At 40.8% G+C, this 24,254-nt stretch overlaps 1 protein-coding gene across 6 annotated transcripts in view; it reads left to right on the top strand.

Moving 5' to 3' along the window:
• The window catches only part of scn1lab (sodium channel, voltage-gated, type I like, alpha b), a 97,028-nt gene that overhangs the window by 34,706 nt on the left and 38,068 nt on the right, over positions 1–24,254 (top strand). For 4 of the 6 annotated variants that reach the window (XM_061716166.1, XM_061716165.1, XM_061716168.1 and 1 more), the window contains 5 exons: positions 3,129–3,192; positions 5,038–5,179; positions 5,363–5,569; positions 11,723–12,007; positions 22,120–22,461. In XM_061716166.1, coding sequence (XP_061572150.1) covers positions 3,129–3,192; positions 5,038–5,179; positions 5,363–5,569; positions 11,723–12,007; positions 22,120–22,461 — 1,040 coding nt within the window. The remainder of the gene's footprint in view (positions 1–3,128; positions 3,193–5,037; positions 5,180–5,362; positions 5,570–11,722; positions 12,008–22,119; positions 22,462–24,254) is intronic. The other 2 variants (XM_061716169.1, XM_061716171.1) reach the window with 2 other exon arrangements.

The raw sequence follows: 24,254 nt of genomic DNA, 5'->3' as shown, positions 1-24,254 counted from the left end.
TTTCTCGAGATTGTAGTTGTACATTAATCTCGATATTTTGACTTTTTTCTCGCAATTTCGACATTTTTGCCTTTTTTTCTCTTTTTTTCTTGCTTTTTCCTTTCCTTTTTAATCGCGACATTTCGACTTTTTTCTCAAAATTTTTACTTTTTTCTCGACATTTCGACTTTTTCCTCGACATTTTGACTTTTTTCTCGCAATTTCGACATTTTTCTTGACATTTCAACTTTTTCTCGACATTTCCACTTTTTTCTCGACATTTCCACTTTTTTCTCGAAGTGCATAATGAAAAAAAAAATCTTCCCCCAGTTATAACTAATATAGATACATGCAGCATGTGCTGCCTTCATTCTAAGGCTGATACAAGACTTTTCATTCATTGCGGCTCCAGACATATTTGTTTTTTGTGTTTTTGGTCCAATACAGCTCTTTCAACATTTTGGGTTGCCGACCCCTGACCTAGGAGGTCCAGCTGGATCAGTGCTGGTCAGACTGCTGGGAGTCCAGTTGGACACAGGTGCTGCCATGCTAGTGCTAGGGTGTTCCCTTCCCATCCAACACAACAGTCCATTTATACAGGAAAACTATGTCTTAAAAGACACAATCATACGATCATCTCAGTGCTGAGTCATGCTAAGAGGTGGGCAGATCTCCTAACTCATTCTGATGAGCAGAGAAGTTTACTAGATGCAGAAGTTCTGCTTAAAGAGCTGAATCTTTAGCTTGCTCTTGAAAGTACATGTAGGTAGCAGTTGCTGAGCGGAGCTGTCGAGAGGGAGTGTAGCTCTGGATGAAGGAGTGAAGGTATTGAGGAGCCGTTTGGGTAATTGTTTGGTAGCGAGAAGCAGAGCTTTGAACTTGATGCTGCAACTGAAGCCATTGCAGAGAGATTAGCAGCGGAGTGACATGATCTCTCTTGGGTTGGTTGAAGACCTAGATCTGGTCGTTCCTTATCTCCCATCTACATCCCTACATCCCACCAGGTTTATGAACATCTGCACCTCAGAGTTGGATCACCAAACAGACTTTTGCGCTGGTCGAATAAAATGAACAAGAAGCCGTCAGAGTCGCTCTTTCGCTAATGTCACCTCCAGACTCAGACGTCTGACTCCAACCCCCCGACCAATCGGTGGCCTGTAGTGTGATGATGTCAGATACAGCCGACTCAGCCGCTTAGAACCTCGGAGAGTCGAGTCGAGACGGGCTGAGTAGGTACTAGTGGAAAAGCGCCATAAAATGACACCAAGATTCCTAACAGAAGGGGCACAAGTGGGGTGGAATCCAGCATATCTGAGGAGGTAAGGAATGACTGGCTGGACAAACAACAAGCTCAGTTTTGGACAGATTTAGCCTTAATTCAGTAGAACAGGGGTTGGCAACCCGCGGCTCCAGAGCCGCATGCGGCTGTTTAGCGCCGCCCTAGTGTCTTCTGGAGCTTTTTCAAAAATGTTTGACCTTTTTTTTCCCTTTTTTCTTTTTTTTTCTCTTTTTTTGTCCTTTTTTTCTATTTTTTTCTTCTTTTTTTCCTTTTTTTTCTTTTTTCTTATTTTTTTCTCTTTTTTCTTCCTATTTCCTTTCCTTTTTAATTTCGACATTTCAACTTTTTTCACAAAATTCTGACTTTTTTTTCGAAATTTTGACTATTTCCTCGACATTTCAACTTTGTTCTCAAAATTTTGACTTTTTTCTCGAAATTTTGACTTTTTTCTCGACATTTCGACTTTTTTCTCGAGATTGTACTTCAACATTAATCTCGACATTTCTAATGTTTTTCTTGAAATTTTGACTTTTTTCTCAACATTTCAACTTTTTTCTCGACATTTCGACTTTTTTCTCGACATTTTACTTCAACATTAATCTCGACATTTCTAATGTTTTTCTTGAAATTTTGACTTTTTTCTCAACATTTCAACTTTTTTCTCGACATTTCGACTTTTTTCTCGACATTTTACTTCAACATTATTCTTGACATTTCGAATGTTTTTCTTGAAATTTTGACTTTTTTCTCGACATTTTACTTCAACATTAATCTTGACATTTCGAATGTTTTTCTTGAAATTTTGACTATTTCCTCGACATTTCGACTTTGTTCTCAACATTTTGACTTTTTTCTCGAAATTTTGACTTTTTTCTCGACATTTCGACTTTTTTCTCAAGATTGTACTTCAACATTAATCTCGACATTTCTAATGTTTTTCTTGAAATTTTGACTTTTTTCTCCACATTTCGACTTTTTTCTCCACATTTTACTTCAACATTAATCTTGACATTTCGAATGTTTTTCTTGAAATTTTGACTTTTCTCGACATTTCGACTTTTTTTCTCAACATTTCAACTTTTTTCTCGACATTTGCCTTCATTCTAAGGCGTATACAAGACTTTTCATTTTTTGCGGCTCCAGACATATTTGTTTTTTTATGTTTTTGGTCCAATATGGCTCTTTCAACATTTTGGGTTGCCGACCGCTGCAGTAGAAGTTGTGTCCGGCTGGCAGCCAGACGCCTGGCAGACCCGCAGGCTCACGGCGGGTCATGCAGGCGCCAGCCCCAGATGGGCCGAGTCAGACGCCGGCTACTCCATATGCAGACATGTGTCAGTGCAGTGGTGATGGCTGTGGTGCTTGAGGGTGGGGGGGGGGGGGTCCGGCCCACTGCTCTGCTTCTGATAGAGAGTGACAGAGATGGCTGGGAGCAGGGGCTGCACTCTCTAACCAGGCCTGCTGGGAGGACGGGGCAAATGTGGCGGATAATCGCCGTCGCACTGAAACTCCATTCTCTCAAGCCGCCGCTTGCCCTCGTCATTGGTCCGGAGCCCATCTGCGCGGCGCGAGCACCCTGAGGTGCTAGGAGCATGACTCACTGACCACCAGGAGATGGAGGAGACATGAACCAGCTATGATGATTAAAGCTGGGGCAATAGGACGGGAGCGAAACGGAGCCGATTGCTTTGTTATCTGGAAAACGAGTGGCTGAATTTGCCTTTTTAGACCTGAAATTGATCGTGAAAAGCTCAAGAAAAACCCACATGATACACATGACTCCTTGTTCTTATCAATGCCATCTGTTTGCATCTGGTGCTTCACCCTCGTCATGGGACACTGACTTATCTTCCCTCTGCCCCCCCTTTAGGCAATTACTATTACCTCCCGGGCCGGAGGGATGCTCTGCTCTGTGGGAACGGCAGTGGCGCAGGGTAAGGCTCCACATGTTGGATTTATGAGGCCAATTAGAGTCACAGCAAAACCGAGGAACAACACTGTTATCACAACCAGGCTTAAACTTGTGTAGTTTGTCTTAATGTTAATTATCTGTTTTAATTGGTACGTACTAGGATAATGTGCAATGCAACACGCACTTTGTATGTCACACAACTTGGATACTAGAGGTGGGTGCAATTCATCGATGTGTCCTATGCATCGCGATGCGTCACGTGACGATTTGGAATCGATTAATTACATTTTTTTTTTTTTTTTTTTTTAATATTAAGCTGCTGAATCATTTCATTTTCAAGAATGCACATTTCTTATTGTTCACTTGAAATATGGCAGATATGTTTACACTAAATAAATTTGATGGAAGTACATATCTGGTTTACCGGTACTTGAATTAATGAACTCATTAAATCCAGGGCTTGACCGTTTTCAGTGTTTTCTGCCAATAGAGGGCGCTCTCATGCAAGTGCAGCTTTCCCTGGTCAAAGTTAAGTAAGTCAAAGAGCAAATGTTTACATAGTCATAAAATAAATTATTTTGTGTCTTTGAAAAATACATGTCAAATGTTCAAAAAACCTTGTTATTTACTTAATGAGTGTTGTTAGAGGAACTGAGTTAATTGATTGGCTATTTATTTACAAATGTAGCCACAGATGAAGACACAATCAATCTTGTATGGAAAAAAGCATTAAAAATCACAATAATCGAAGAATCGTGGCACCAATAATCGAATCAAATCGCCAATCGTTATAATCGAAGAATCGAAGCTCCAATAATCGAAATCGAATTGAATCATGAGGTACCCTTGTTTGCACACCCCTATTGGATACTCTCAGTACCATAATATTACCATCGCTGGAATTTCATTATTGTATGCATTTTTTGCTCAAGTCACTTTAGATACAATCCATACTGCTTTTAAATGCTGCTAAATCTATTTTGCTAATATGTATGTTTTATGTTTGTTCCCTTGTTTGATTGTATTGTTTGACTGAATTGTTTTTATGTTTTCTGTGGGGACTGCAGGTGGAAATTAGCATTTCTGCTAAAATCCGGTGTATTTACACTGTCTTAATGTAGTGTTCATTAATATGCATTGTCCCGTGTAAATAAACTTTGATTTTATTTGAAGCATATGAATGTGGACAGCCATCAACTCGGGACTGATTCCTGTCCTGTGCTTTTCTTTTCTAAACTTGTTTTTACGGCGGTAATTTTATTTTATTTTAGTTTTTTATTCACTTAGTTGTGTTTTTTTTTTGTTGTTTTTTTTATTTTTAAATTTATGTTATTTGTGAAGTTATTTCTTGGAAAAAGGGGCAGATCAGATAAGATTATTTTTCTTTCTGCTCCCTTTTCATTCACAATTTAAGAACATTTGTATTTGTATTGAATTGTTTTATTTTTTGAATGAAATACAGAATAAATGAAATGCTTTTTACCTGGATTTTTTTAAATATTTAAGGTGCTTGTCTTTGGTTTATCGATGTGAAATTCATTATAAATGCAGTACTTTCCCAGTTGTAAGTAAGTAAGTAAGTAAGTAAATTTTATTTATATAGCACCTCTTACAGAGAGAAACTCACAAAGTGCTTTACATACAGAAAAAACAGTAAAAACATGAGGTAATTAAAAAGCTGCACAATGTGTCTCTAAGGAAAATAACAAACAGAAAAGAAAGAAAGAAAAAGACAAAAAGAAAAGAAACAAAAATCATAATACATCAATAAATGCCTGCTCAAAAAATAGCGTTTTTAATTTGTTGTGACCGTTTTCACGTCCAAATGCTCCGTATGAGACGGCTGTAATCCCTCTGTGTGTTTTAGTCTCTGTCCGGAGGGCTTCCTATGCATCAAAGCGGGCCGGAACCCGGACTACGACTACACCAGCTTCGACACCTTCAGCTGGGCTTTCCTCTCTCTGTTCCGCCTCATGACCCAGGACTTCTGGGAAAACCTCTACCAGCAGGTCGGCGTGACTTCTTTCTGCTCATTATTTCATAAATTGGCTGAACAACATCTTCATCTTCATCTGTAGCCATAAACTGTCAAGTACTCTCCTGCTCCTGAACTGCAGTGTTACAATAATGCAACTCCAGATAAAATTGTCCCTTTCTTTGTCCTTCCCTTTGCTCCGTGGTGGATGTGCCAGACGCTGCGTGCAGCAGGGAAGCCCTACATGATCTTCTTCGTGCTGGTGATATTCCTGGGCTCCTTCTACCTGGTCAACCTGATCCTGGCCGTGGTGGCCATGGCCTACGACGAGCAGAACCAGGCCACCATCGAGGAGGCGCTGCAGAAGGAGGAGGAGTTCCAGGCCATGCTGGAGCAGCTGAAGAGGCAGCAGGAGGAGGCACAAGTAGGACATCCATCTTCCTTCCTTCAAATTTCAGACACAGGCAAACCGTTTCCCTCTGTCTTCATTTAATCCCTGATTATCTCAGACCTTTATCTGAATTTGCTGGCAGAAGAGAGCTCATTGTGAAGTGCTTTCTGTTCTCCATGTTGGAGAAGTAAGGGGAACATTTTGATTTTTGATTTTGATTTGATTTTGTACATGTAAAAGACAACAATTAAAAGAGAAGATAAGAAAACAAATCAAAAACAAAAAAAATACAAAACAAAGAATTTCATCCTTTAACACTTAATATCTTAATTTACATGTGCAAAAAGGAGTAGGGAGAAGTGTAAACTTATTTAATCCTACCCCCATTCACTAATCATTTATAATAACTAACTATACTATAATTATACTCACACACTTACCTACACATACATACACATAGTTGAATATTTCTATATATTTGTACACACATGGCCATATAAATATTTATATAAATATAGTTATTTACACCATACTATCTCTATATTAACTCCTACATACATACAGGACTGTCTCAGAAAATTAGAATATTGTGATAAAGTTCTTTATTTTCTGTAATGCAATTAAAAAAAAATGTCATACATTCTGGATTCATTACAAATCAACTGAAATATGATAGGAGATAGGATATTTGAGTTTTCTTAAGCTGTAAACCATAATCAGCAATATTAAAATAATAAAAGGCTTGCAATATTTCAGTTGATCATCTATTCTGGCCTGATACTCTTCCCTGCCTTGATGAAAGGAGAAGCTAGCAGTAGACTAGTAGTCCGCCGTCCTCGTCGCCGAGCGCACGGCTGTTTTGGCCACGCGCTGCGCCGACTCCGCACTCCCAGCACGACCGGGTTGCGGAGGAAAAACGAGCCGGTCAAGCCCTAACAGTTTCCTCCATTTGTTTTTTTTTTTTTTTTTTTTTTTTTTTTTTTATACTATATTTAATATATATACATAAATATACACATACAAACCCAGTGATTTTTTTTTTGGGGGGGGGGGGGGGGGGGGGGTGACGACATCCACTGCCAATCCAGGAAGCAGGAACACACGGAAACACACGTCAAGCACTGGAAATCTGCAACAAAAAACCACAAACAAAGCACGAAACCGGCACGGAGCCAACCAAAACAATAACAGCAATCGACCTAAATCTTGAGATCTGATCGCAGTCTGAGCTAAGCTATCGCTACCGCTACCTAAACCCAAAAACTGGAGAGCCAGCATGCAGGTGAACAAGCCAGTGTGTATGTCTATGTGTGTGTGTGTGTATGTATATGATCATGTGTGTGTGTGTGTGTGTGTGTGTGTGTGTGTGTGTGTGTGTGTGTGTGTGTATATGCATGTGACTAAGTGACTATGTGTGTGTGTGTGTGTGTGTGTGTGTGTGTGTGTGTGTGTGTGTGTGTGTGCTCAAGTTTCCTCCATTTGTTGAAATGTTCACATTGCAAGTATTGCAAGTCGCCCGGTTGTTCTCCTTTTTGGTAAAATGTAACCAAACTTTCGAGCGTTTATGCCGCTTTGTCGCCATGTTTTCCTGCTAGGCACGAATGCGCACGTTGCAGAACTACGCCAGGTGCGTGGTGACGTCATTCGCGGCCACTAGAATTGATAAGGGAATCGTTTGCAAAAAAGGCAAACGATTCCAAGGAATTGAAACACGGGGTTCTCAACAAGAACCGGTTTTCCTAGGGACGACAGAATTGGAGTGATATGTTCAAATGTTCTTGAGGCAGTGATCAGAGGAGCAGCGAACTGAAAGCGGTGGAGTGATGATTGAGAAACACCGGTGTAAAGGGCGTTACAATAATCCAGGCGAGACAGAGATTGGTTTGATACCGGGACAAGGATGGCTGAGGTGAAAGATGAGGCGGTCGAGGTGTGATAGTTGCTTCAAAGGATGCTGTGTTTGCCTTGTTTCTAAGAAGAGCATGTTGTTTTCTCTACGTAGACGTCTGTCTATCCGGTCCCCCCTTGGCTTGGAGCCTCCATGATCACACATGTCTTACAATGCTACTGTAGGTTGGAGTTAGCTCTCCAGTTTGTTTCCTCGTGGGCTCTGATCTGTTGTTTTTGTACTGTCTCCCTCCCTGAAGACGTTTCCCTGGAAGAGCTTCTTGTTGGGAAGCTCTTTCAGGTCAGTGGGGATCCAGGGTTTGCTGTGGGGAGGTTCCTCGCCGTTCTGGTGGAGATGGTGTTGTCAACACAGAAGCTGATCCAGTCAGACAGACATTGATGTGATCTGTGTTGCTGAGAGCGGCTCGTACAGAGGAGCTGTGGCATCTCTGACGTTGCTTGTCGGGAATGAAACACACAGCTCCAAACTGGACCCAAAAACAATCAAACTTTGAGCAATTACTGACATTTTCAGAGGTGACAAATCCAGCCTTACATGTTGGACACAGGTTAGAGCATGTTGTTCGGCTTAAAGGGACAGCTCTACGTTGGTTTAAATCATATCTATCTGACAGATTTCAGTTTGTTCATGTACATGAGGTTTCTTCAGAACAGTCAAGGGTCTTTTATGGTGTTCCGCAGGGTTCAGTGCTAGGCCCAATCTTGTTCAGTTTATACATGCAGCCGTTGGGAAGTATAATCCAGAATCACGGCATGCACTTTTATTGCTATGCTGATGATACGCAGCTCTATTTGTCTATGAAGCCAGATGAAACAGAACCGTTAGCTAAACTTCAGGCGTGTCTTAGGGACATCAACGACTGGATGTCTGGAAATTTTTTGCTTCTAAATTCAAATAAAACAGAGGTTATCAAGGTTTTACTCCCACTAGGGGAGTTTTTACCTGCCATTGTTTATGTAATAATTGCTCGAGGGTTTATGTTCTGGGTCTCTGGAAAGCGCCTAGAGTAGGGATGGGCGGTATGGACTAAAACATGTGTCACGATAATTTCTGCTATTAATCCCGATAACGATAAAAATGACGATAAAAAAAAAAAACAATTAAAAAAACTATCACCACATTCAGTTTTTGGAGTCCCCAAAACACTGCTCTAAAAGAACACTAAATACTCTTAAACTACACCAATTAAATTGAATTGATAAAAACCAATTAAATGAGTAACACCTGTACTGCAAAACTGGAATGACTCCTCGCTCTCAGATCCGCCTTCCGCCTTTCTTTCTTTCTTTCTTTCTTTCTTTCTTTCTTTCTTTCTTTCTTTCTTTCTTTCTTTCTTTCTTTCTTTCTTTCTTTCTTTCTTTCTTTCTTTCTTTCTTTCTTTCTTTCTTTCTTTCTTTCTTTCTGGCTCATTTCTTTCTTTCTTTTTCTTTCTGGCTCATTTCTTTCTTTCTTTCTTTCTTTCTGGCTCATTTCTTCCTTCCTTCCTTCCTTCCTTCCTTCCTTCCTTCCTTCCTTCCTTCCTTCCTTCCTTCCTTCCTTCCTTCCTTCCTTCCTTCCTTCCTTCCTCCAAAAACGTCATCAACAGGAATTTATTGTTTTTACCTCGCGATGACAAATTCTTACCGTGGGGAATTTTTTTGACGGTTTATCGTGAACGGTAAAATATCGCCCATTCCTAGCCTAGAGACAACTTTTGTTGTAATAGACGCTATATAAATAAAATTGAATTGGAACATGCCGGGCAGCACGGTGGTTTAGTGGTTAGCACTGTTGCCTCACAGCAAGAAGGTCCCCGGTTCGACTCCCAGGCCCGGCGGGGGCCTTTCTGTGTGGAGTTTGCATGTTCTCTCCGGGTACTCCGGCTTCCTCCCACAGTCCAAAAACATGCATATTAGCTTAATTGGTGATTCTAAATTGCCCGTAGGTGTGAGCGTGAGTGTGGTTGTGTGAATGGTTTGTGTGTTTATTTGTGACCCCGTGATGGGCTGGTGACCTGTCCAGGGTGTAACCCCTGCCTCTCACCTAAAATGAGCTGGGATAGACTCCCGTGACCCGCAAGGGATTAAGCGGGTATAGATAATGGATGGATGGAACATGCTGGAGCCGGACTCAGATCTGGAGTGTCAGAGTCATCAGGTGGAGCAGCTGGATTAAAGAGCACATGTCCCTGTTTGGGAGGGATGTAGAACCACTCCGGCCACAGCTGGAGGATGTTGGCGTCTTCCTCACAACCACATTCCTCCCAAGACATTATGGCTGCTCACTCTTGTCATCATGCGCTGCTACTATACCTGCCTCCAGTAGCTGAACATATCAGAGCCGGGCCGGGGAGCGGGGCATATGACCGGGCCCTTTGCAGCCTGGAGCCTCTCGTCATTCATCCCCGGGGATGAATCGCTGCTACAGTAACAACGTCAGGTTTATCTCCCACAGGTGGAGGATTAGGGCGAACAAAATATGCGTCTAGCTTGGGCAATTTGGCTTTTTCTTGCTCCCTTTTTTTCTTTTTCTTTGCGTTTTATCGCTCAACTTTTGTGTTTATAACTCATGTTTAGGCTGTAGGATTACTGTGCTCTGTTGACAAGTGATCGATGATGATGTATGACATTGATAGACGGCTGTTGATGACCAACGATTTTACCCAAAATACATTTGTAGAATCCTTTGCAATTTATTTTTATTTTTTTAACAATATCTTATGATTTTTTTATTCACACACAGGATATTATTATATAGGACATTTCACAACAACTTTTGACTTAACAGTCTTAACCCCCACATCCCAACCCACATCCATTCTCTCTTTGCATCTCTCTTCTTATAAGGTCCAAAATTAGTACAAAGTAGCATATGACAGTATTGTAAGTACAGTCCAATGGTACCTCTCGCAAATTAAAGATATACATAAACAAAAAAATCTTCCCCTCTCAAATATATTCTCTCCTGCATGGCCCTAATACTCTTCCGTAGGGATAGGTGTGGGATTTACATAATGTATTAAAATCAGAGGTGGGTAGAGTAGCCAAAAATTGTACTCAAGTAAAAGTACTGTTACTTCAGAATAATATGACTCAACTAGAAGTAAAAAGTAGTCATCCAAATAATTACTTGAGTAAAAGTAAAAAAGTACTTGGTGAAAAAACTACTCAAGTACTGAGTAACTGTTGAGTAATGTCTGATTTATTTTTTTAACACAACCATTCAAACAGACAAAAGTACAAAATAATCATCTTCAGGCAAATTAAATCAATAAAATAATAAAATAAATTAAAATTAATAAAAAAAAATAAAAAATAGCTTAAATTAAAATAAGCTTAAAGTAAATTCAAGTACTTTAATAAATAATAAAATAAATAAAATAACAGAATAAAAAAATAAATTCAGCACAAGTAGTACAAAATTTCAAGCCTTTGCACTTTTCTTTTCTAACCAGGCAGAACTAAAACAAGTCCATGAACTCATAGAAACTCTGTGTGTGTTTGAGTCTGTGTAAATGTGACAAAACATGCAAAAAACAAAAATTTTTCCCAAAGAATCACCCAGTGATGTCATGAGATTGACGCGTACGTGGATAAAAGGGATAAAAGAAAAGTAACAGCTCAACGTAGCCTAATGTAGCGGAGTAAGAGTACAGTTTCTTCTTCACAAATCTACTCAAGTAAAAGTAAAAAGTATAGTGATTCAAAACTACTCCTAAAAGTACAAAATTTCCCAAAACTTACTCAAGTAAATGTAATGGAGTAAATGTAACTCGTTACTACCCACCTCTGATTAAAATACAGTATATACTGTACTTCCTGTTCATACCAGCATGAACACACGAGAGGCTTTATCTCCTTTCAGTTATTAACATTTCACAATGCACCCTGGCATGTGGCATCCTTCCCATTTTATAGTCCTTGATGGAGCTTTCTTGCCTTTTAGACCTCCGTCAGGCCCCGAGTCCCCCCCCCTCCCCGGTCTCTTCTCTCTGTGGTCGTACATCATATTGTTCATAAAGGGATTTGATCAGCCCTCTTTGGCTCCTATGAATAATATGTATCACCGAGCAGAGGGGTGGTTATCTAACGCTCCATCCACACAGTCAACATGACGACTGCAAGAATGTTCGGACTTGGATGAAAAGCATCCAGACGTCCATTTTTAGAAGGTGTCTGAGTCTCATTTGGCCCTCTGTTCCTGCTGCCAGGCTCTCTCCTCCACTCGCATCCAAGAGAGCCGCTGAGACAGGCAGCGGGTCGCCATGACAACTGTGCTTGCTTGCTCTGATTGGCCAGCAGGTTGCCGCGGCAGCAGCGGCCGCAGAGAGCGGAGAGTACAGCGGCCGAGGGGACCCCACCTCCGAGTCCTCCTCGGGGACGTCCAAGCTCAGCTCCAAAAGTGCCAAGGAGCGACGCAACAGGCGGAAGAAGAGGAAGCAGAGGGAGGAGGAGGAGGAGAGAGGGGTGTGTGACCGGTTCCACAAGTCTCAGTCGGAGGACAGCATCAAGAGGTCCAGCTTCCGCTTCTCCATCGATGCCAACCGGCTGTCGTATGAGAAACGGTGCTCCTCACCGAACCAGGTAAACTCTTCAACCTTCACTCCTTCCAGTTTTCACTTCAGTATTTCACTCACGTGAAAAGTTAGATGGAAACTTAATTTACTTTTGCTGACTTTACAGGTATAAACACTGAAAAAGGGCCCTGTTAGTTCACTTCACACTTCAACCAGTACTGGAGTTGAGGGCGGATGAGGGGAGATGGCATCCCCCCCTGAAATAAAAACGGTCAAAATCCTCCCCCCTGTAAAACTGCCATCCCCCCTTTCCATCCCTTATGTCATTTCATCAATGAATGTGGTTTTACTGCTATTTCAACATTTAGTCATCACCAGAAAAATAATTTATTTGACAATTTTCACCTGTTTCAAGTAAATTTTCACTTGAAATAAGTAGAAAAATCTGCCACTGGGACAAGATTTATCTTCTTATTACAAGCAAAAAAATCTTGTTCCACTGGCAGATTTTTTTACTTATTTTAAGTGAAAATCTACTTGAAACAGGTGAAAATTGTTGTTTTTTCCAGTGATGAGTGTTAAGTGTGATGAGATTTTTATTACTAAAATGAGACATTTTAACTAGAAATAAGACAAATATTCTCGTTTTGATTTTAGATTTTGAGTTTTTGCAGTGATCCATTTTACTTATCCTGTGAAGGACAGAGTCATATTGATAAGTTCAGAAAACTTTTTTATTTTTGTGTTTTGATGTAATTATCTGTCCCCATATGATTAAAATCTACCATCCCCCCCTGATTTTTTTTTACAACTCGAGTACTGCCTTCAACCATCATTCAACAATCATCTGAAGTTTCTGTGCTGCCACACAAAGACCAACAAGTAAGGGATAATGCCCGACGAGGTGTCCATTAACATAAATATATGGACGACACGGGGGCGTGAACCATCCGACACAAAGTCCATATATTTATGTTAATGGACACCTCCCAAGGGCATTATTCCGCTTATACCAAGGTCACTTACCAAAAAACATAAATATTAAATCAGTTATTCATGCATTAATGTGTTTTCAGTTTAAATCATTAGTTTTATAATGGTAGGGTGGTTGTTTGAGGACCCAGACGCAGGAGAGTGGGAGGCAGGAGTTCCAAAAACCGGGTTTATTCAGCAAAAACCAAAACCAAAACCGCTGCTGGACAGGATCAAAAAAGAGGCAGAATAGAAACAGGGATCCAAAAACTACGGGAGAACATGGAGGGAGCAAACAGTACGGACCGACAGGGAGTAGGGAAAGACAAGACCGGATATACACAGGGGGTAACGAGACACAGGTGTGAACAATCAGGGCAGTTGGAAAACAGGCGGGGCAGAACAGAAAACACAAACTAGTCTAGGCAGAATTTCTGAAAATGTGCTTATTTAAAGTGCTGAAGGCATTTTGTGAATATTTATAATATACAACATTTCTAGGGGTATTAAGGGGTGCTGAATCCAAATCTGCTGTATATGAGGCTCAAAAATTACCCAAAATGCCTCAAAATTGAGATCCAACATGGCCGCCACCGCTAGGCTGAAATCTATTTTTCAGTATATCTTTTTGACTAAACAAGGTACAAACATGAATTAAATGTACTTTTGTAAGTTTTCCTACATGGGCAATTCGATGCCATATTTAGATTTGAGCTATAATGTGAAAAAACTGCTTAGATATTGCAAAAATAGTTGTTTTTAACTATGAATAATTACTTAGTTATTATTATTATTATTATTATTATTATTATTATTATTATTATTATTATTATTAATAATAATAATAATAATATCAGGCTACATTTACTTACTTTATATTTTGTTTTGAGGTCAAATGTACAAACAAATGTACAAACAGTTACAAACTTGAATTAAATGTTCACAGGTTTTCACACATGGGGAATTTAACATCCTGTCCTGATTTAGATCAAGTGTCAATAATCCGCTTGAAAATCACACAAGTATAGAGAAAAGGGTGGTCATTAGTGATAAAGAAGTTGTCAATCAAATAAGATCCAAAAGCAGGAAGATCCATAAGTCATGGCTTTATTCATTGAACTATATCCCAGTAGAAGTTACAGTGACAGCTTATTCGCAGTCCTCTTCAGTGTTCTGGCAAGTGTTGTCAAGTTTCCTGCAGTTGCATGCATCTATACATTCCATGTGACTCTTTCTGGATAGAATAGAATAGAATAGAATAGAATAGAATAGAATAGAATAGAAAGATTACAACCGGTACAAGTACAGGTACATTGGAATACATGTTACAATTATCCTTACAATTATTTTTTTCCTTTATTACTGTTTTCCCTCAGTTATAGGTTCACAACTATCAGGTTATGGGTTCAACAATCTTTAATTACAAACAGTCAGCAGTATGCAGTCTGGCAGGCTGATATTCTCTACCAGTCTATTATATTTGTACAATTTTGTACACAATGATCAACATCAACAAATCCGCTATACACATACCTGCAGCGTTGGCTGAGGCATCCCTTGGTACACCCACATGAAGTGAACTCCCTGCAGGCTTTAGGCATAGGTGGCAGAGACATTAGCTGTGGCACTAACTGACCTTCCTTGTGCATCCATCCCATTTCATCCATTGGAGGAAGATCAGGATGTGGCAGGTGAGCTTGGTTCCAGATTGTCGCTTGATAGTGTGAACGCATGATATGAAACTTCACTGCATCTGAGGTTGGAGGCAGAGTCTCTTGTGGACGACCTTTGCAAAACAACTTAACTCTTGCTTGGTTGCATGTATCAACCTCGGGCACACCATACATCTTACAGATGAATTTCTCTGTTGAATTCACAATATCTTCTGTGAGAGGGCCTTTCCCAAGGAAGGTCGGTGTGATGTTGCTCGAACACCTGCCAGGCTGTTTTCTTTCCGTGACCGCTGAACTGAGACACACTATCACAGCCAGTGATGGCATGGAAGGCAAGGAGTGTGTCCACTTGATCATCAGATATTAACTTGCGAATATCATGTACTGGAAAATATTTTGGATTCTTTGATGTCCCGGCTTTCATGTAGAGATGGGTACATCTGATTCTGTCATGATGTGCTAGAAGTAGAAGAAGTACGTCTGTGTCACGCGCTGACACGACAATTGTGTCCATATGAGCCTGGATGCAGTGCAAAATCAGTCGTGTATCAGCCTCCTCATGGTCAGCACTCAGAGACGAGATTTCAAGTTCTGGATCTGATGACTTGACAGTGGTCGCTTCAGCAAACTCACCTGATACTACAACCACAGGCTCATGTTCTGGGCTGTGTTCTATCAGATGGTTTGAGAGTAGTCGAGCGAGATCTGCTTTGTTCTCTTCCAGTGCCATGAAGCTCGGCCAGTCTGCTGGAAGTGGAACAGAGTCATTCACGATTTCTCTGCGTACTGGTCGGTGGCGCTGTTTACGTTTCTTTCTTGTGCCTGTTTTGATGGATTCGTCATGGTACCTGTTGAAGACTACATCAACCCTCTGGTACTTCTCTCCCATCTTCAACACTGTGTCAGCAAACTTGTTGGCATAGTTGCCGAATGTTGTAGTGTCAGGCGGCTTCCCAAGTGCCATTACAAGTGCTTGGCCATCAATAAGCAAGCAGCTGGGTTCCTGAAGGGGCACATCTGCAGGGTTTGGATATGTTTTGTCAGTATATTTGCTAAAACAGATTTGTTTGGTGGAATGTAGACTGCCATTAGTTGCGGCCAGAGATGGTGGGATGGGCATGAGTTCATGCTGGAGAATATTTTCCAGGTCTACCTTGCGACCTGCTTTGTAAGCTGTGATAAGCCTTTGTAGAATCTGCCTGTCCACTTTGATGATGTTTTGCTTGTTCTTGAAAAGTTGCACAACCTCATACAAAGAGGCAAATGTTTTGGCTTTGTTCTTTCGAATGGGTGACTTCAGATCCAAGTGCTGGTCACTATGTGGAGGTTCACATAGACGTCTGTCCACAAACACTTTCATTTGTGCTTGTCCAAGGTGTTCTGCACCAAGCAGAGATTCTTGAATTTGGGATGTGACCACGTCCTTTTTGATTATGTTCTTGAGTGTCTCCCCACCATCTTGAAACACACTGTGCTCTTTTAATGATAGACATATCCTGCTTTCATCCACGTCATCTCTTTCCATTCTACTCTTTGTGCACTCTGTGTGTGTGTACTAATCGTCTACATCGTCTGTTGTCAGTCTCAGCATCGCTGTTGTCTGAGAAGCTATGACTGTTCTCAGATTATATGACAGTGTCCATCTACTGAGGGATGTTGCTATCCTGGTGATACCTACTAGGCCTCCACTCTTTTTTCCTGTAGCGTTTAGCCACTCTGTACTTTGATCCGCTGAAACCTGATTGAAGCGTTGATCACTGCGTTTTACCACAAAGTTGCCTTTCTTAAACTCGAGGAGGATTTCTGGTGGGAGAGCAGACATCTCAGCCAGGTACACAGTACCCCATCTGGCGTAGTTTATATGATCGTAACTGAAGAAGAAGGGCAGCATACGTTTGAAAGCATACAGGTGGAGATCCCACAATCCATCACGTTGTGCTCCTGTGAAACAGAGTAGGATGCTGACCATAGTCATATAGTCCCACCAGAATGCAGCATTCGGGTCATCACCTGCAAGTGATGCAGCAAACTCTTTCATGGGCTGCTGGAATCGGTCTTTAGTCAGTTTGTCGACCATTTGTGCGATGTGATCAGCATCTATGGACTGGCAGAGATCTGAGAGTTCAGCTCTCAGTGTAACATCAACCTCATCCAGATATGTGTAAAGCTGTGGGAGTAGTAGTTGCCAAAGAGCCTGCAGGCTAAGCTTGTGGGTCCTCATGGCACGTGCATACCCCTTTCCTGCCATGACATGCTGAGCAGCATTTGCTCCCAGAAGATCACACTTTACCCATAGCTCGCTCAGGCCAGAATCAACCATGTGTTGTCCTATCACACCCAGGAAGTTCATGGCAATGTGAAGGCCTCCAAGGCAAGGTATAAGCACGTCCTTGTATTCTTCTACTGACCACTTCAGTTCTAGCAACTTCGGATAAAGTGCCTCATCCACTGTCAGAATGACATGCTGTTGTTCCATTGATTTGGAGACATGGAGCACTCGCTTTATGACTGTGTTCAGTGTATCCAGTTCAGATGCAGGAGCCTGGATGATAGGTAGGTACCCTACTGTAGTTTTCTCTGGGTTGACTGTGCTTGCCTTTTGATTATACAATGTCCAGGAAGGCATTGATATTGCAACTATTTTTGCAATATCTAAGCAGTTTTTTCACATTATAGCTCAAATCTGAATATGGCATCAAATTGCCCATGTAGGAAAACTTACAAAAGTACATTTAATTCATGTTTGTACCTTGTTTAGTCAAAAAGATATACTGAAAAATAGATTTCAGCCTGGCGGTGGCGGCCATGTTGGGTCTCAATTTTGAGGCATTTTGGGTAATTTTTGAGCGTCATATACAGCAGAATTGGATTCAGCACCCCTTAATACCCCTAGAAATGTTGTCAGTTATAAATATTCGCAAAATGCCCTCGGGGTTCTGATTTTGTGAAAATTGACCCTGTCTAAACTGGGGGAAATGTCAAACACTGAGGGCCTGATTTACTAAGATCCTAAATAAAGAGTACTAAATTGCATGTGCACTGAAAAAGTTTGCATGTGCTGTTGTTGTGTGTTTTGCGGGTGATCAACTAAGATTGCGTGCGCAATAGATAACAGGTGCAAACCGCAGTATTTAAATGAGGTGTTGCGTGTCTTACGTTTGCGCCATGGAGAGTCTGGATGGAAAGCAGGATAGTCGCAAGCGCAAAATGAAATTTGACGAGTTGGCAGAGTCGGCGGCAGAACAGATCTAATTGGGGGGCACATAATAACCAGCGGGGGGGGCACAAACTGCCGTTCAAGAACGCAATATGATGTAAATGCTTAATATGAGTTTGCCATCAACGATCACAGCAAACCAGTTTCAATTACACAACATACTGCAAAATCTCTTTTTAATACACACACACACACAAGTGTATTGTGCACCCAAACTGCAAAAAAACAAAAAACAACGACGTACAGGCCACGTCTCTCCCTCCCTCACCCTCTCCATCTCTCTCTCATACAACGCATACACATAAAAATGTGAACGGTGAATCTCCAAATGTAATTTGACGAAATTAGACAGACCCAAACATTCCACATTTGCGTGATAATAAACGCCAAGGCTGGCGCCATGAAGTCAATTAAATGCATGTGTCACCTTTAGAAGAGTTGCACATCTTAATTTTCCTATTTCACCATAGATCACACTTTGGGAAGCCTTCTTTATATTTTAGCGTTATTTCCGCGTAGATAAGAGTGAGTATATGCTCCTTAACAAGTTTGGTCCGCGGATCAACATCAACCCAGCTCCCCCAACCCCTTGCTCCCTGATTGGCTGATTTATGGTTCCGCGTCGCACCAACGCAGAACCGACGGCGTAGGGTACGCGGCGAGGCACACCGCACCGCTACGCCGTCGATTTAACGCGGAACCATAATTCAGGCGAAGCTGCAGTCTGTCTGCGCTGATACTGACACAGCGGGTCGGAGCGGATTTGGTCATGATGTTTAACCTGTGTTTTGTGATTAATAAGCACGGGTTTTAATTAAATGTAATTTACGAAGGATGATTTCACGTTCAATAACACGTGATTTATTTATTATCACAAATAAAAAAATGAATGTGCCTCCTGTTGCAACCTTTTGCTGAATAATACTCGATTTAACATTCAAATAAAATATTTCTCCTTTTGCATGTGGAGAATCCTCACCACAAGTTGAGCCATACCCACCCCAGTCCTCAAATCAGGCACCAACAAGCATCCCTGCATTGCCTCAAAAGCGGCCAGTTTATGAGGACATTGACAGAGCCATCGGTGCGTAATGCTGGGCAGATTAGCACCTTCCATTCGAACGTATTAAATACAGACGCAATCACAATACCCGCAATTACTTTTAGGCTTGGTAAATCTCATTGCGTGTGGTAAATGGACCTATTTGCATTTTCCCCTCCCAGTATTTAGCGCTTTCTGGCGGGTACGCCCCATATTGATTATTCATCAGGGCAAAAGTACTAAATGAACAGCGTGTGCTATTTTGCTCATTTGAGAGGCGCAATCCTCTTTGCACGCTGTTAGTAGATCAGCTTGCACATTGGTTTGCGGGTGATGTCAAGTTTGCACACGTTTTTACGCACGCAAACCTTTAGTAAATCAGGCCCTGAGTGTTTTTTAACAAGCCATAACTCAGTTTCCTTGGTAACACTTGAGGGTCTGACTAATACCTGGAACAATCACTACCGTCCCATAAGGTCTTTATGCAACGGACACAGTGTTGACTTCTCCAGTAACTAGGATGGACCTGAGATACAACTTAGCAACGGGGGATATTCTACTCCGCTCATTGATTTTTTTTTTTCCTCCGTTTTCTTTTCTTTTTTTTTTCTCTCCTCTTCTGCATCCCAGTCATCAAAATTGTTAAATTCACCAAATAAATTAAAAGAAATTACAAAATCACTCATGTCGCCGTACTGCGGTAGCCGGCTCTTCTTCTCTGAATCTCCGTTGCCGTGGTTACCACCTGGCAGTTGATCCAGCGCAATGATATTAAAGATATCAGGCAATTTGACCGAACTTGTTTTCTAGGTTTCCATTAACACTTTTAATGGACACCTGCCAGCCAATCAGAATCGAGTATTCACACAGACCTTGGTATAAGACCTTTTAAGACACAATGGTCGTCTTAAGCACACAACACCTCCAGTTCCTAAGAGAGTATCTCACACCTGAAGGACTTAAGTCAAAATTCTCCTGGCTTTCATGCATGACTTTGTTTTAATGTTTTAATAAAATCTGTGTTTTAATAAACACATATTTTGATCATCTTTCCATCCATTGTCTGTATTCACTTCAGCCCATTCAGAAGTAAAAAGTAGGCAGAGCCCACGGTTAAAAGTGTCCAATCAACCCGACATGCACATTTTTTTTAGACTGTGGGATCAAGCTGGAGAAACTCTGGGAGTCCTCACAGACACAGGGAGAAGTACATACTAAATAATTATAGAGGTGTACTCCTCTCTCCATTCTTGAGCTCTATTTTTGTCCCAGACGGACGCCAGCAGTGTGAGGAGACCCAGTGGGGTTCCTAGTTCCACCTCACAAAGGCTTTTTGTTGTAAACGTGTGCAGACTGATGTCCTGAGGACACTGCCTGCTTGAGTCGGGAGAACCTCAAACGCGTTTTGAGTGCTCCTTAAACCCAAGGATGCAGAAAGAGCTGCAGAACTCCAGATCCGTACAGAAGAACGACATGTGGTCGTGGGATATCATCTTTGTTGGATTTGCAAATCGTCCATTCTTCATTGGTGTGTTTTTTTAGATGTTTGGGTTTTTATTCCTTGTGTTTGCTTCAGGATGTGAGGACGCAGAGTTGGTCTGGTGTTACAAGGTGGACATGTCTTTTTTTTTTTTTTCTTTTGGCATATACATTAATGGTTAATACCAAGTTGGTAAAAACCTAAGGCATATATATGCATTTTTAATATATATAATATATATTTTAATATGTCATATATATTTATTTTATTTATATATATATATATATATATATATATATATATATATATATATATATATATATACTCTATTACTTTTTTAATCGCATGTTCTCCATAGTTAACTCGCGATTAATTGCATATTAATTGCACATTTATTCACACATTTTTTGCTGTTCTAAATTACCTTAAGGTATTCTTTTAATGTTTTTAATACTGTTAACAACATGAGAAAGGGCAAATATATTCTTGCTTTATGCCAATGTTTAATTAACTTTCCACAAAAAAAGCTTTTGACCTGAATGTAACATTCCTTCATGAATACAAACACAATGTAGTCCCCAACTTTACACTTGTAAAGACTAACTTAAGATTCCTTGTTTTTTTAAGCAGCTCAATGTAAAACAATGAACCATATGCATATGGGGGTTAGGGGTGGCATCCGCTGCTAGTCTGAAACGAGAACAACACAGGGGAAACGCACAACGAGCACACAGGCCTTGGGGATCTGTAAGAGAAAAAACAAACAAACAAACACGAGAACAGGCAGAGACACAAACATCAACCATTTCAGGTCCCTGAGACTGAATCAAAACTAGACTACTGAGATTATCTGTCCCCCAAAAACTGCGGAGTGAGTATGTAGGTGAGTGAGCAGGTGTGTATGTCTGTGTTACATGTTACGTTAGTTTAGGAATGGGCAATATTTTACCGTTCACGATATACCTTCAAAACAATTCCCCATGGTAAGAATTTGTCATCTTGCGGTAAAAACGATAAATTCCCGTTGATGACGTTTTTGTGTAAAGCCACGCACAACGTACGTGAAGGAAGGAAGGAAGGAAGGAAGGAAGGAAGGAAGGAAGGAAGGAAGGAAGGAAGGAAGGAAGGAAGGAAGGAAGGAAATGAGCCAGAAAGAAAGAAAGGAGCCTAAAAAGATGGAAACAAAGAAAGAAATATATGAGCCTAAAAAGAAAGAAAGAAATATATGAGCCTAGAAATAAAGAAAGAAAGAAAGAAATGAGCCTAGAAATAAAGAAAGAAAGAAAGAAAGAAAGAAAGAAAGAAAGAAAGAAAGAAAGAAAGAAAGAAAGAAAGAAAGAAAGAAATGAGCCTAGAAATAAAGAAAGAAAGAAAGAAAGAAAGAAAGAAATGAGCCTAAAAAGAAAGAAAGAAATGAGCCTAAAAAGAAAGAAAGAAAGGAATATATGAGGAAAGAAAGAAAGAAAGAAAGAAAGAAAGAAAGAAAGAAAGAAAGAAAGAAAGAAAGAAAGAAAGAAAGAAAGAAAGAAAGAAAGAAAGAAAGAAAGAAAGAAAGAAAGAAAGAAAGAAAGAAAGAAAGAAAAATTCCCGTTGATGACATTTTTTGTATGTATTTTTTTTATCGTTATTGGGATAAATGCCAGAAATTATTGTGAAACATTTTAGTCCATACCTACGTTAGTTACATGTCTGCTTCAGCAGAACATCTGGGGCCTCAAAGATCCGACTTCTATGCATTATTTTCCCACGGCTCAACCTCTGCCCGCTAACCCCTCTACCGTTCTTCTCCCCTCAGAGTCTCCTCAGCGTCCGCGGCTCCCTGTTCTCCCCGCGGAGGAACAGCCGCGCCAGCCTCTTCAGCTTCCGCGGGCGAGCGCGCGACATGGGCTCGGAGAACGACTTCGCCGACGACGAGCACAGCACCTTCGAGGAGAGCGACAGCCGCCGGGGCTCCCTGTTCCTGCCCCGCCGCCTGGAGCGCCGCTGCAGCGCCGTGAGCCAGACCAGCCTCGTCGTGCCCAGGATCATGCTCCCCGCCAACGGCAAGATGCACTGCACGGTGGACTGCAACGGCGTGGTGTCGCTGGTCGGGGGGACGTCTGTCACCACCTCTCCTGTAGGCCTCCTGCTGCCCGAGGTGACTCCATCGTTTTATGGTTTATTTCCCATCCAGCTCCTCCTCTTGTTCCCACACCTTAATCTTTTTTTTGTTCAAAGCATTTTTATTAGTTTTATTAAAATCGTACAAGATACAATTTGACATGCATTTCAATAAATTTCAATCCCCCCCCACAGACAACCCCACCCCATTGCACCACCACATTTTAAACAAACAAAACACAAATAAAGTTAACAAAACAAACAAAAACGTATAAAAATAAAAAGAAGAAAAAAAGGGAACGGAAAAAAAAGGGAGGGTTTGTATCTATACATTGGAAATGTTTGAGGTATCTATCTTTTCAACCTGATCTAAAACTGGTTGCCATATAGAATAGAAGTTGAGGGCACAGCCTTTTGTAACATATCAGATCTTTTCTAAAGTCAGATGGTACAGAAGATCTCTGATCCATTCACTGAAAGTTGGAGGAGATCTGTCTTTCCATTTAAGCAGTATGAACCTTCTAGACCAGGGGTCGGCAACCCGCGGCCCTAGAGCCGCATGCGGCTCTTTAGCGCCGCCCTAGTGGCTCCTGGAGCTTTTTCAGAAATGTCCTTTTTTCTTTTTCTTTTCTTTTTTTCTCTTTTTTTCTTCTTCTCTTTTTTCCTCCTTTTTAATCTCGACATTTCGACTTTTTTCTCGACTTTTTGCTTTTTTCTCGACATTTTGACTTTTTCCTGAAATTGTACTTCAACATTAATCTCGACATTTCGACTTTTTTCTCGAAATTTTGACTTTTTTCTCGACATTTCGCCTTTTTTCTCGACATTTTGATTTTTCTCAACATTTCGACATTAATCTCGACATTTTGAATTTTTTCTCAAAATTCTGACTATTTCCTCGACATTTCAACTTTTTTCTTGACATCTCGACTTTTTTCTCGACATTTTGACTTTTTTCTCGACATTTCGCCTTTCGCCATTTGCCTTCATTCTAAGGTTTTTGGTTTGATTGTTTGTTTTTGTTTTGTTTTCGTGTCTGTATTGTATTGTATTGTCTTGTCTCCTTTCACTGTATTGTGCTGAGTTTTGTTATGTCTTGATGTTTTTTGTGTAGGACCCCTTCGTAAACGAGTTGTTACAACTCAAGGGGCTTATCCTACTATAAATAAACAACTTCAACAACAAGGCTTATACAAGACGTTTCATTTTTTGCAGCTCCAGACATACAGTATTTGTTTTTTGTGTTTTTGGTCCAATATGGCTCTTTCAACATTTTGGGTTGCCGACCCCTGTTCTAGCCAGTAACATGGCTATCATGTGTTTGCCATGATGAGTGGGGCAGAATTCCTGCGGTACTACACCAAATACCGCTATTATGGCAAGAGGTTCTATGGGTATTCCTAGCAGGTCAGAAAAGAACTTGAATATAGGTTGCCAAAACTCTGTTAATTTTGGGCAGAGCCAGAACAAATGTGATAAAGTGGCTGTTGCTGTTCCACAGCGGCCACAGTTAGGATCAATGTTTGGTGTTATCTTTACCAATCTCGATTTAGACCAATGTAGCCTATGTACAATCTTGAACTGTATTACCTTATGCTTTAAGCAAATTGAGGATGAGTGTATCCTATTTACTGTGGGATCCCATACATCCTCACTAAGTTCTATGCCTAATTCTTCTTCCCATTGGCTTTTTACATGTGTCAGAGGTTTCACCTTAGTTTTGATAAACAAGTGTATTATGGCATATTTGAGTTTTACTCGTCGATTTCTCTTCTATTCACTACAAAAATAACCACATTTGAGGATTGTAGATTGGTCGTAGAGTTAATA

The sequence above is a fragment of the Cololabis saira genome, chromosome 24 (genome assembly GCF_033807715.1).
Source record: "Cololabis saira isolate AMF1-May2022 chromosome 24, fColSai1.1, whole genome shotgun sequence".
In the NCBI taxonomy this organism is placed as follows: domain Eukaryota; kingdom Metazoa; phylum Chordata; class Actinopteri; order Beloniformes; family Belonidae; genus Cololabis; species Cololabis saira.
The sequence above is the reverse complement of the archived record's forward strand: the minus strand, read 5'-3'. Positions and strand labels throughout refer to the sequence as shown.